This window comes from Petaurus breviceps, unplaced genomic scaffold, assembly GCF_028583685.1.
Source record: "Petaurus breviceps papuanus isolate PSGF00001 unplaced genomic scaffold, PetGlider_PUasm1.0 229, whole genome shotgun sequence".
In the NCBI taxonomy this organism is placed as follows: Eukaryota; Metazoa; Chordata; class Mammalia; order Diprotodontia; family Petauridae; genus Petaurus; species Petaurus breviceps.
The window spans coordinates 6466674-6480212 of record NW_027185903.1 but is presented as its reverse complement, the minus strand read 5'-3'; the positions used below and the strand labels follow the sequence as shown (position 1 = coordinate 6480212).

The following is a 13539-nucleotide window of genomic DNA, read 5'->3' as shown; positions in this document are numbered from 1 at the left end:
TCCTTCCTTCCTTCCTTCCTTCCTTCCTTCCTTCCTTCCTTCCTTCCGCTTAGATTGTAAACTCCAAACTAGGCTCTAATTTGGGAAGGACCTAAGTCCATGGGAAAGATGGGGTGGGGAGGGGACAGAAGGAGGGGGAGGAGAAATGACCAGCTTGCCATGATACAGTCAGGTGTTTTTCCCCCAAATGCACTTAATGTATTGTGATATTTTACTGCCACAGAACCAATAATGGATTAGAATCACCATTGGGAGGTCAATAAGAGAAGCACTGAGGTGGAGATTGAATGTAAAGCATACTAGACCTGGAACCAGTACCCTTGACCAAAAATTTTTTGGACACTTACTATATCACAATGGGTAAATCACTTTATCCATCTGAGCTTCAGTTTACTCATCTGTAAAATGGCAATAATAATAATTGCAATGTTTACCTTATCAAATTGTTGTGGGGGAAAATACTTGGTAAACCTTAGAAGGTTCTACAGATGTCAGTTACTGTCTACATTCTTATTTCCAGACAGGATCCTTTTTGGTGCTTATATTTATTTTCAGTGTTTGCATTTTTGAGCATCCTTCATCTTTTCATTTCCCTCTTACTAATTTTGCTCTGGAGGATGAAGATGGTGAAAACCATGGTGGGGAGAGAATGGAGGATGAATGGTGTTGTTGTTATTGTTATTGTTGTTGTTGGTGGTGGTGGTAGTGTGTATATGTGTGTGTGGGTTATAGTTGGGGATGCAGGGATACATAAATGGCAAGTTCACAGGTGTCCTATGAACTGAAAAAGTCAGTTAACAGTCCTATACCCTAATGACTTGAAGACATATTACTAGGGGACAAACTTTACTTAGGCTGGTAGAAAGTTAGAGCTGGAAGAGACATTAGGGACTGTTCATTCCAATACCCTCATTTACTAGATTAAAAAACAAAACAGGGAAAACTAGAGATCATAAAATCACAGACTGTTTGAGTTGAAAGAGACCTTCCTCAGAGGTCATCTAGTCCAACCAACGGATACTGCAGTTCAGAGAGGTTCAGTGATATGCCCAAGGTCACACAGGTCATTGGTGGCAAAGTTGGGACCTCACCCAGAACCTTTGATTTTTTTGCCTGGTGCTCTTTCCATTATGGATAAGATAAAATTGGGAAAAACTTAGACTGTATTATCTCTGACCTCCTTTAGCCCTTCCTCACATTCATGGAGTAGCCGTGCTGAAAGCTCTACTAGACTTATTTATACCCCCGATAGTGGCCCTTGATAGAAGAGCTTGGCATTATGTTTAATGCATACTTACACCATGGAGAGCTCCAAAGCAGTGAGACCAGATTGTTGTGCTGGAGAGCACTGAGGCTTCTCACATACAGAATGTCAGATAATAAAAGGGAATTTAGAGATTATTTAAATTAGCTCTTTCATTTGGCAGCTGAGGGAACAGAGGCATACAGAGATAAAATGACCTGCTCAATCAAGCTCATACAGCTATTAAATGGCAGACATATAACTAGAACCTAGCTCTCTTGACTCCAAGTCCTAGATTCCTTCCACTGCACCCCTTGCCTTACCACACTCTCATGCCCCCCATCTCCAGTTTTGGTATGTCCAAGAACCATCCCCAAATCAATAGGTCTAAAAATAAACACAAGCTATTTTTTCCTTAATCTTTAGCCTGGACACCTAATGCTGTGATGAGCCAAGGTTACCCCATGCTACTGTGGCCTTGTGAATCAATCCATCAACCAATAAATACTTAAGAATTACCTATTATGTACTAGGCACCATGCTAAGTCTTCCAGGTCTCCATATTATGGGTTTTTTCTAAAATATGGTAGGATAGTATTGCTCACTAAAGTATGTGATCTTTGTCTTTTGTCTTTCTTTGTATACCTAGCATTTAGCAGTGTCTGGCACAGAATAAGTGCTTACTAAATGATTGTTGACTGAATGGCTGATGTATTATTATGTTCAAGAACCTGCCTAGCTAAGTTTGGGGAGGCTTATCACCAGACTTGTTACAGGGGGATAAATTTTCTCAGCTGAAAAAACAGTAGAAAGCCATCTGCTAATTTATAAAGGGATTATCAGCTGTGACAATGGAGGGACTATCTACATACAGAAATTCCAGGTCCTGAAACTCCTAAGAGTTAGCCAAGGTGAAAGCAGTTCCCTAAGGAACCCCACTTATAATCATGAAGTACCTTATACACTGGCATAACCAGGTTCACTGTTTATAGGACTAATTTAAGGAGTCAATTTGCTACCAATGAGTGACGGATGATTTTAGAACCAGGAAGATAATTTCTTAAACTCTTTCCTCACAATATTTTAGTGTTTGTAGATTTTTTTGCCTAGTGTTCTTTCCACTATGGGGAAGATAAGACTGGGAGAAATTAGGCTGTACATCTCTGACCCCCTTTAGCCTTGCCTCACATTCATGGAGTAGTAGTGCTGAAACTTCTCTGTTTTACTACTTGTAGGCTTATTTATACCCCTGATAGTGACCCTTGATAGAAGAGTTGTTGACTTGTCAATCAGAGAGGTTGACTTCTTGACTTCCCAACTAGCTCCAACCTACTTTTTCATATTATTACATATTACTTCCTTTCCCACATTCTATAATCCAGATAATTTGGCCTTTTGGGGTTTTTTGCCTTTTTCGTTAGAGCCTGTCTCTGTCTGTTGGCAAACAAACAACTTTTAAATGCTTATTATATTCTAGTGCTGAAGATACAAAAAAAAGGCAAAAACATGGTCCCTGATCTCAAGGAGCTCATATTCAAATAAGGCAAGTGACATGCAAATAACTATGTACATTCAGGATATATACAGGTGATCTTAATGGGAAATGACTACATGCCTTTTGACTGGTTGTCTATCATTCCTGGAATTCACTTCCTCTTCACCTCCACCTCTTAATCTCTTGTTTCCTTCAAAACTCAGTTCAAGTGTCACTTAAAAAAGAAAGACTGTCTTGGGAGGCTGCAGAGGCTATTTACAGGCCTGATCCTACTGCTGATTGGCAGGGGAACTTTGACCTATTCCATTTCTACTTGGACTGATTCACTCCTCTATGGGCAGTGGCTTCCTGCTCCTGGGGGTTTGTCATATTGACCCCAGACATAGTTCAAACACTTAAACAGATTAGATAATATTTGTAAAAAATGCTTGACATTGTAGATTATATTTGTAAAAAGTATTTAGCATAGATCCTGGCACATTATATGTGTATATGTATGGATATGTATATATGCACACATATGTGTATGTATGTATGTGTGTGTATATCTATATTGTGTGCAAGTATATGTATATATGTATGTATGTATAAATTTATAAAATAAATTCCCTTTCCCCTAGCTCAGAACTCCCAAACTCAAGCAAGCCACCAGTTTTAGTCTCCTGTTAACAAGGATTATAAGTATGAACCACTACACCTGACTTCAAGTACTGCTTCCTGTATAAGGCTGTGTCCTCTACCTTTGCTTATGTTCATTTGACATTCACTTATAAATGTATATTCTACTATAATGGAATTAAAGCTTCTGGATGGTCAAAACTGTTTAATTTCTGTCTTTGTATTCATGGTGCCTGAGCAGTACATATAGGCACTTATGAAATGCTTGTTGATTGAATTATTACCATGACCTTAGTCAACTCACTAAATCTCCCTGTGCCTCAGTTTGCTCCTCTGTGATGGGAAGGAGTTGGACTAGATGGCTTTTAAGGCCCCTTCAGACTCTAGATCTATGATCCAAAAATGTTGTCAAGTCACTTATTCTTCCCAAGAACCCATCAATTCTTCCTTAAGACTTTTTTTTATTGTCCCTTCTCTTAAAGTGTCCCTGTGGAAACTTGCTGAAGGCCTTACTTAGCCTTTGTTCTATGTTAGTGAAGTACATGAGCAGGGCGATAATTCAAGCAGTATTTGAGCCAAGATTACCCATGCTCCATACATATACTCCATTGGGGGAGGAGGGGGAATTTCCAGTCTTCTTGATCTATGTCTTGTCATTGGACCCAGATGGTTCTGGAGGAGATAGTGAGGCTGATGACTTTGTATAGCACTGCCTCACTTAAATCCAATTCATTTGCAAGTCATGGTATCATGGTCCTCTTCGAGAACAAAGGACAAACAATAACACACTCCATAACTCCAGTCAATCCCATGAAAGATTTACCTAGAGTCTGAGAATTCTTTATATTCACAAAAGACAAAGGATTTATCTTCTTCTCAAGTTAATTTGCCTTATTCCCAGGACCATCTCTACAAGACTCAAATCCCTTTGAAACAAGGAAAGTCTTCCTGGAGGACAATAATGTCTTGGCATTGATGGTTTGGGGCACCCAGATAACTTAGCAGTTCCTGAAACCTCATTGTTCTGAAAACAGATCCCATTAAAGCTATTTAGTGCTTAGACTAGCCCTCAGTTTCTTTATCCAATGGTACAATATTTCATATTGCCTACAATAGGTTTCTTTTTCTTTTCTTTCTTTCTTTTTTGGTCTGGACATGTTTTTGTCCATGGAGTAGGCAGGGCTTCCTAGTGAGGAAAACATTCTCCAGAAATTCTGATTGGTAGTTGGTCCATAGGGTAGTCAGTCTTAGAATATTGCCTGGGGCAGAAAGAGATTACATGACTTGCCCATTGTCACAGACAAAATTTATTTCTTAGACAGGATTTGAACCCAGGTCTTTCTGCCTCCAAGATCAGTCTACTATCCATTATAACTTGCTTCATCTCCTAGACTACAAAAGATGTAGGAGACAGTATAGATAACTTCCCTTCCATAAAAGATTTTGTCAAATTGGCAGGTCAGAATTTGGGAGCTAATGGAGGAAATAGCACTGAAACAGTCATAATTCTGTGCTTTTTTGGTAACTCTGCTTTTCACTGCACAAATTAAAGTAATATACAACTTCATAGATGGAATGCACGTTTTGAAAGTCAAAGCACCTAGGTTCAGATCCTAGCCCTTTCACTAAATATGTGTGTAATCATGGCAAAATCACTTCACTTCTATGGGCTTTGGTCTCCTCGTCTACAAAATGAGAGAATTAGATAATAATTTCTAAGGTACTTCTCTACATTAAAATTCTGTAATCCTTCTACCAAAAAATCAACAAGAAGACATTCCGTCCTCAGTAATTTTTACTAAAAGTACCCTGAGTATTTAAAAATGACAAATATTAACTGGAGCTTGCCTCCTCAGTTAGAGGATAGTAACTTTTCTTTGGCTTCGTTCTTTTCTGGCACAAGTCCTGTTGTCTTTATATCTTGCTATGTGATAGAAATCAAATTTGAAAAAAAAAAAAAGCCCACAATTCCCCAGCTTGTTCTTTTCTCCTTTCTTGGTATGGCGAGGGTGCTGGTAAATGTAAATATGCATCCCAGTGACAAGATCAGTGTAGGTTTGTTCACACAAGTGCCTTGGTGGAAAGCACATCTAATGAAAAGACTCTTCCTTTTCCCCTGGTGACTTACTGAATTGTCCATTTGACTATACACATCCTTGACTCAGAGTCCAAATAGTCTCCCTGACTGTCAGTAAGGTCTTTTATTTTCCCTCTTTGTTAATGTCTTCTTGTTGTTACCCCTACCATTGGATGTCTGTCAGCAAAGGCAATGAAACAGGCTTCAAGCCAAGTTATCTTTCTCAGCTCAGTTCCCACAGCTCTTAGGAAAGGCACCCCTGGCAACTTCAGTTGTACTATGAGAGTATCAGAGCGCCAATATGGTAACTGGGCCTTTAAATACTGGCATCCTCTTCCTTTCATTAGTGATCTTAGTTCTTTTCACTGACTTCTTGGGAGCCTTTCTACAGTATTCTGTTTTCTCTTTGGACTCCTCATCACTTCACTTCATTCAGGCTTTCCCACAAACAAGTCTTTTCTACAAACAATACCCCTCTGAACGATCCATTTTTTAATGGGCTTCTCCACTTCTTCCCCAAGAGAAAATGGCCAACAAGAAATACTAGTGGTCTTGAATTATCATACAAAGTACACTTTAGTGACTTTACTACTAGAGAGGCGGCAGTCTCTGCTTAGAAAAATGATAGTTATTTACTGATTCACTGTACAAGTTTTAGCTATGGTGAGTACTATATAAATTTATCCAGCATTGGCAATGGCACTCTATCAAGAAGGCTAGAAAGGTCTCTCCTCTCCTCTTCTCTCCTTTCTCTCCTCTCCTCTCCTCTTCTTTCTCTAACATTCCTCATAAGATCTCATGTAATGTTTAGACTGTCTAAGATTGGGGTTTGTAGAAAAAAGTAAGTTGAACATTTCAGATTTCACATAACCCACTAGATGTCTATGAAATAGGAAAAACTTTCAGACTTTTCTCCCTTTCAATGTAACAAGCTACCAAGGAAAGTTTTACGATCCCATTATCAAAAGTTCCCTGGCCCTATCTCTTCATTGACTAGCTCCAAACTCATGAACTTATGCCATAATGGATAGAACCATGGACTTGGACCTGACTTCCAGACCTAAGTTTGAATAGCACTTCAGACATTAATTTAGTTGTTATTTAACAACTCTAGACTGCAATTTCCTCATCTGTAAAATGAAAGGATTGGACCTGATATCTTCTAAGGACCTTCCAGCTCTAAATCTATAATCCTATGCTCAACTGATTAAACAATTAGGAATTATCACCACAGTCAGTACTATTAAAGTCTTTTTACTCAAATCTTTTGGCAACGCATGACTTTTGACTAGATTTCATTTTATAATTAGAGCAACTTGGGTTTTTTTTGGGGGGGTGGATATTTTTATTTGTTTCTGTGATCTGTTGGATTTCACCAATGTATAGATGACCATCACCAATTACAAATAGGCCAAGAACCATGGCAAATGTTAAACCTGTGTTCACAACTGTGATGAAATTCTTCATATTGATATTTTAGCAAAAATTAATTTATTGTTATTTGGTGGGAAGTTGTTGAAAATGGGACATTCCTTTTTTAAACACCAGCTAATTTAAATGCTATATTCTGGTCTAGTAAAAGTGCTAAATATGAGAATATGATAGTGCCTTTTCTGAGTAGGATCTTAATGCCTCTTAGAAGTTACAAAAGAAAACTTTGTAAAACTTCAGTCAAGCAAAATGATAACATTTCATTAATACAAATTAGTATCCACATGCTTCCAACAATGCAGAATTGATAATAGCTTGAAAAGTTTCCATAAGTTTAGAAGTACAGAAAAGCTTCTAGCAAGTTTTGTAAAGATGTGAATGAAAGAGCCTTGTGTGCAAAGGAAAACATTCAACAAAATAAAAGCATTTTTTCTATTCAGCTTTTGCAGCCCTTTGGGTACTGCGCTTTGATATCTGGCTTTTGCTCAGCAACCAATGACCCTATAATTAACATCGGAGACCTGTATCTCTCCTTTTTGACAGACTAATTGCACATGTTCTTTAAGTGGAAGTGACATCGTACGGTAATTGCATTTTGGCAGAATCCAGTTTGCTTTTTTTTTTTTAAATTGCTTCTGTTTAATAGTTTTAGTTCCATTCTGAACAGTCATAATGATAATAATAATTCTGTACATTTGCATAGCTTTTTATAGTTTACATAGTACTTTGCATTTATATAACTTACTTGCTTCTGAAATACTTTCTTTTCTCTATACAAACTATGGCTTTGAAAAACATCTAATGATGTTTCCACCAGATTCCCCACATGTGTACCATATATCACCCCAAATAGGCCAACAAACTGTCCTGCTATAAATGTCTGCAAATCCAGAAGAAAACTGGAGATAGCCTTCTAATCACTCACAATCAACCCATCTGATAACTTCTCTGGGCTGCCAGATGCCCTAGAGAAACAAGATACACTTCTGGGATCCAATGACTTACCCACAATGACAGCAGTGACAGTGAGAAGAACAAAGGCATTCCGAAACAGATAACTTTTAACATCTTCCTTTGTGATGCTCTGCACTTTCTTCTTAGCCAAGAGTGTCCGTTTTCGGACTCCTTGCTGGAACCGCTCCATTCTTCCCCCCAGTCGGGGCTCTTCTCCATTACTTTTAGTCATCGAGCTTCAGGGAGTGCAGTCTTCTATGAACGTTTATCAGAACTACCAAATCTCCTCTCCAGAGGAGCCCAAGGTGCTTGTCTTCCTTAGTACCAGACAACACAGCTGGAATACAAGAAGCACAGAACTCTGTCATACACTGCAGGAATGATCAATCAGAGCTACCACTGGCCCGTCTGTAAATAACATTGCACAATATTGTCTGGAGAGGGAGAGGGAGCCTGGTTCTAAGAAGCAGCAATACTTCCCTGGTGCCAGCCTTCAAGAATAGACTGTACTTATTTTGCTTGAGTACGTGTGTGAAAATCTAGATGATGCTAGCAGGGACTGTTTTCTATTTCTTTCTTATTCTGCCATGGTATACAAGAGGTGCTTGATAAATATTTGAAGACTTATTTTGTACACATACTACAAATGTATATAGTTCAACATAAAAAGCCACAAGATTTAAATATGCAGAAGTCATGGTCTTTCTGCTACATAGATTAAGTACTTACTTTTTTTAATTGAGAAAAAGTCAGAATTTTTATTTCAACTAATAAATATGGGGGGGAAGGACAGAGAGAGGGAGGGAAGGAGGGAGGGAGGGAGAGAGAGAGAGAGAGAGACAGAGAGAGAGAGAGATCACTTTATTGAATACATGTTATATCAGGTAAATAGATTTGGCAGTTTTATATAGGTAATTTTTTTCCATAAAAAGTGTAAAGTACACCGAGCACATCTGTAAAGTATCAGAGTCTAGAATTCATTTTCACTTACTATAACAACAAACTACAGAGTAGCATTTGTCTCTGATTGCATAAAAATACACTGATGTAAAAATTTTATCATTGATTTGCTTAGTTTTGGGGCTTTGCAAATGCCTTTCTTTGTTATTTGGACTTCATGAAGAGGTTAATCTAATTTTCATTCCAGACATTACCATAATTTTTGGGTTCATTCATGTACTGATCATTCAAAAAAAATTAAGCAAAAAACTCTTTCCTAGGTCGAAGTCAGTTATTCTTATAGCCCAGGGATCCATGTCACTGCCCTACGATATTTCCAATTCATAGTAGATCCTTGCCAGCATGAATCAAAATCAGAATTGGAAGCATCTGTGGATGTCTGAGGATGACACTGCATACAACAAGGGGATGTAAATTGACGGATTCTTCAAAAGGGAAAAATGAGTACGGAAAAGACAGCTATCCAGCAGTTTGGACTTTTTAAATAAAATTGAAGGTGTGAGTATTGGGGCAGGGGGGAAGAATGACTTTGCCAGATCATGTCTAAGAGTACCAGATAAACGCGTCACTTGGCGGTGGGGTGAGGGGGAGAAGAAAGAGAACAGATTTTTTTTTTAAACTTAGCAAGAATCCCATTCTCAATAACTTTACAACTGATCAGCTCATCTTGGTTTCCTAACCACATCTTTAGCCACAATCTGCCAGCAGCCTGGCCTGAATGATAAATCCAGACTGGGAGAGGCGATTGAAATAGCACTAAATAAGCGATTGGAACGACATTCAAATACTAAGCATGCACTTTATCTACCAAAATGGCTAGCCAGCTCACCCTCCCAACTCCTTTGCTGGGGAAAACAAAACACTTCGGCAAAGTCAGAAGATGAAAAACGAAACCCGGCAAGGATTATAGGTATTAAACTTACCTTTTCAGATTCCGCAATGGTTGGGAGCCCCAGCCAGGCAAGGAAGGGACAGGGTAAAATCCCCCAGCAGGTACAGCGGCTGTTAACAAAATGCAGGGAGAGAGCTCGCTGACACTCTGCATGTGCTCCGCTCTGAAACAGCAATTTACTATCAGGGCAACTTAAGAAAAGGGGAGGAGCCTAGGATCCGGACGGGGGGGGGGGGGGGGGGGAATGAAAACACCGCAGAAGAGGAGGGGAGACGACGGGGCAGGCGGAACCCCAGGGTTTCTGGAATATTGATTAGCTTTGGCACTCTCAGGACAGGCTTGCTGCTTTGTTTTTCTCTTTAGACCACTTCCACGCTTTGTCAATTCACTTTCATTGGAAATGCAAAATCAGGACCAGGAAGAATTGAACACACACACACGTAGAACACTGGAAGTCTTCATGGTTAGACGCTCCATAGCGGACCTTTAGAACACGAAATTTAATTACGTAACACCATCTCAGTTTCTCTCTTAAAGCAGTATGAGAGTGCACGCTCTTTTGCCAGGCGGAACAACCGTGTTAAGCAAGACTCTCTTTTTCCAGGCTGGGGAACGGAACCTGACATTACTCGGGAAAGACCTGGAATATGACCAAGTATGGAGAGGGGGAAAAGCCTTGCTCCGATTCTCAACTTTGCCTAAAGTTACTCGAAAAACAAGATGAGACCTGCTATAGGTAAAGCCCATTATAACAAACCTAACCTAACCCACGTTGGCTGCCCTCACTCTAAACACTGCCGGTAGGGGAGGGAAATACAAGCCCTCAGTCTCTTCTAATGCAGAAAATAAAAAAAAAATAAAAAAAAAGTAAGTCCTCCTTTCCTAAGGGCAGTGCATGCAAATGCAAAGACCAGCTTTTCTTGGGAGGAAGTTTTGGGTTTCAAAAGGCAATTTGGGGTTTAAGTGGCTCAAATGAGAAAGGATGCTGAACTATTTTCAGTAATTCAACAAACCTCATTACACGGAGAATGTAACTTTCGATTCTAATCCACTTTTCTCAAAAGGAAAATGGATTGGAGGAGTGGGGGAGTGCTGGGAATCAAAATCATTATTTTAAGCATGAATCACCCCCAAAAGCTTATGACCTGTTGGGCAGAGAAAACAATTCAATAATAATAGAAGTGTGGGTGCCAAATCACAGTAATCATCTTGTATTATTGTCAAAAAAATTTCAGTGTCACCTTGTGAAATCTGGCCCATTTTTGCCTGGTGACCCAAAAGTATGCCAATTCTTTTTTTTTCTACAGGCAAATTAGGAGAAATGGTGGAGGAGAAAGGCCTCACCCATGACCATGTCATCCTTAACAAGAAATTGGAGATTGGCAAGTGATTGTAAACATAGAGATTATAAGAGAGGAGAGGTTTCCAATGTATGATTTCATTAACAGAAGCCTCTCTCAGAGAGGCAACTGCTTTTATCTCTGCCCAAGGTGCCACAACTGGTACATGTCACAAGCAGAACCTGAAACAAGCTTCCTGATTCTGGAGGCTGTTTCCTAGCCTAGCCATTCATTGCCTCTCATAAATATTATAAAGTAAAAATATTGGCTACAGTTCAACAAAACTTCTGAATTATGCTAAGAAAGTGATTAAAGCATCAGTATCCTCTGACCTAGAAACCCCACTGCTAGACAGATACCACAAGGAGATTGCATATATTTGAAAATATTTATAGTGGCACTTTTCCCAGTGGGGTAAAAATAAATCAAATCAAGTTGACCCACTCCACTTAAAGCAAGTGATAAGATGCCCAGCTGATCATTTGATCTCAATCATAGGCTACAGAGTAAGCATGAAAAGTCTCTAAAGTCATTGAATGAAATGAAATGAAATGATTGTCAGACTCTTCCAGTTGGTTACTTTATTTCCCTATGCCTTCTGGGTCCTATACAAAAGCATCAAGGGAGGTTGAATGAGAGACTTGTGGTTCTGTAAAAAAGAATCTCTTTGGAGGAAAGGAGAAACCTTGGCTCCTGCCGTGGCCTTGGTTGGAACCTTTTGGTTGGAAGATAAACTTATAAGCTTCAAGAAGTCCAGAGGATGTTGGACTTTCCCTGTTCTCATTGTGCCCTTGGGTCTGTTGATTTAGTTCCTGCTTTGGGAGCCAAGAATAGATGGAACTTAAACTGAGACCTGGTAAAAATCTTACTTTATAAAGGCCAAAGTCTTGCCCCTAGACTCTGATGACTCTGAAGGAGAGAGACTGACGACTTTGTGCAGTTCTGTCTCCCTTAATTCCAATTCAGGGGCAAGTTAAGATGTTACCCTTGTAATTTCATTGCTCCTCTTCGAGGAGGACCAAAAACAAGTTGTACAAGGATCCCAGCAAGGAAGCTACTGTGCCTAAGGGGACCTTCTCGACCACTTTATGAATGGCAGAAAAAAGTCTTTCAGCAACGAGGAGCTGAGATGTGTGCCTTTGCCACATGTGTTCTCCAAGCCTGAACCCACTTTTTTTCTGCATTCAGTGTACTTGTGGAAGAGTGGGTCACAGGCTTTTGGAGAGGAAGTTTCTACCTACTGCTCTTCCTCTTTCTCCTTAGTAAATACTCCTTTCTAACATCTACTTAAGGCTAGTTGACTAAAATGACTCTCCATTAATCATTTTGGAGGGAAGCCCCCCTTATTCCTTTAGTGTGCTCCTAGAATTCTGAAAGGGAGATGTAATATTCTCGGACACAAGGAGTATTGGGGGCTCAGACGAGATAATGAATGTACTTTTCAAATCTCAAAGTGCTCTCTGTGTCTGTTATTGCTTTTATCATTACTAGCCTCCAGTCACAAGGCCTCCAGGTTGGTGATGACTTCACTCCATGAGCCTTCTGTAGCTCTCCTGCTGTGCTCAAGCAATGTTTATGGACCAATTCAAAGGTGTGCTAGTAAATGTTTAACATCCAGGCTCTCAGGAAAAAAAAAATGTAGGCAAACACAGTTAAATTTATTCTGCATTAGTAACACTTTTAAAGTCTAGAAATCAATAAAACAACAAATCAAGTCCCAATTTGTAGTGATTGCCAATTTCTGAGGTATAAATGCTCGCACAAAATATCTAACAGTAAGCTTTGGCGAGCCAGTGCCCTGTCTGGCACCCTGTGAGAATAGGAGTTGGAATAAGAATCCTCAGGGATACAGTAGCAAAGAACTGGAAACAAAGAAAATGCTTCACAAATCTAATAGAATATTATTGCACTCTAAGAAATGAATACAATGAAAATAAAGACCAACTTGGAAATACTTTTTTGAACTGATACAAAATTAAATAAGAACCAGGAGAACATTATACACATTGACTATAAGAAAACTATGACAATAATAAAACTAATAGTAAATAAATAAAATAAAAGTAAATAAAAACTAAAGTACAGTATGTAGCACATAATAAAAGCACTATTTGCATAGTTCTTATTATGTGCTACATACTGTACTTTACAAATGTTATCTCTTTTGATCCTCATTAAAACCCTGGGAGGTAGGTGCTGTTATTTTCTCCATTTTACATGTGAGGAAACTGAGGCACACAAGGGTTAAGTGACTTGTCTAGTGCCACACAACAACTCTGTCCACGGCCAGAATCGTACTCCAGGCTTTCCAGCCTCCTCACCCAGCACCTAGTACCAAAACTATCCAAACTGAATGCTGGTAAATCCTAATTTAAAAAACATGGTCCCAGAGAAGAGTTTCAAGAAGACACTGTCCTCTCTTCTTTGCAGAAGCAGATCATACCTGTGGAACTCTTCATGCAATGATGTGGTTTTTACTGAATCTCTCTCTCTCTCTCTCTCTCTCTCTCTCTCTCTCTCTCTCTCTCT

General features: G+C 39.2%; 1 protein-coding gene and 1 long non-coding RNA gene across 6 annotated transcripts in view; one reads left to right on the top strand and one right to left on the bottom strand.

The window, feature by feature from the left end:
- The window catches only part of SLC1A3 (solute carrier family 1 member 3), a 202322-nt gene that overhangs the window by 103150 nt on the left and 85633 nt on the right, over nt 1–13539 (bottom strand). For 4 of the 5 annotated variants that reach the window (XM_069096147.1, XM_069096151.1, XM_069096150.1 and 1 more), the window contains exons 2-3: nt 9702–9833; nt 7870–8155 (exon numbers count right to left, since the gene is read on the bottom strand). In XM_069096147.1, coding sequence (XP_068952248.1) covers nt 7870–8037 — 168 coding nt within the window. In that variant the 5' untranslated portion in view covers nt 8038–8155; nt 9702–9833. The remainder of the gene's footprint in view (nt 1–7869; nt 8156–9701; nt 9834–13539) is intronic. The other variant, XM_069096148.1, reaches the window with a different exon arrangement.
- LOC138167379 (uncharacterized) lies at nt 8162–13043 on the top strand. Its single transcript, XR_011169873.1, has 3 exons — nt 8162–9688; nt 10275–10406; nt 10978–13043. It is a non-coding gene; the product is annotated as an uncharacterized lncRNA (long non-coding RNA).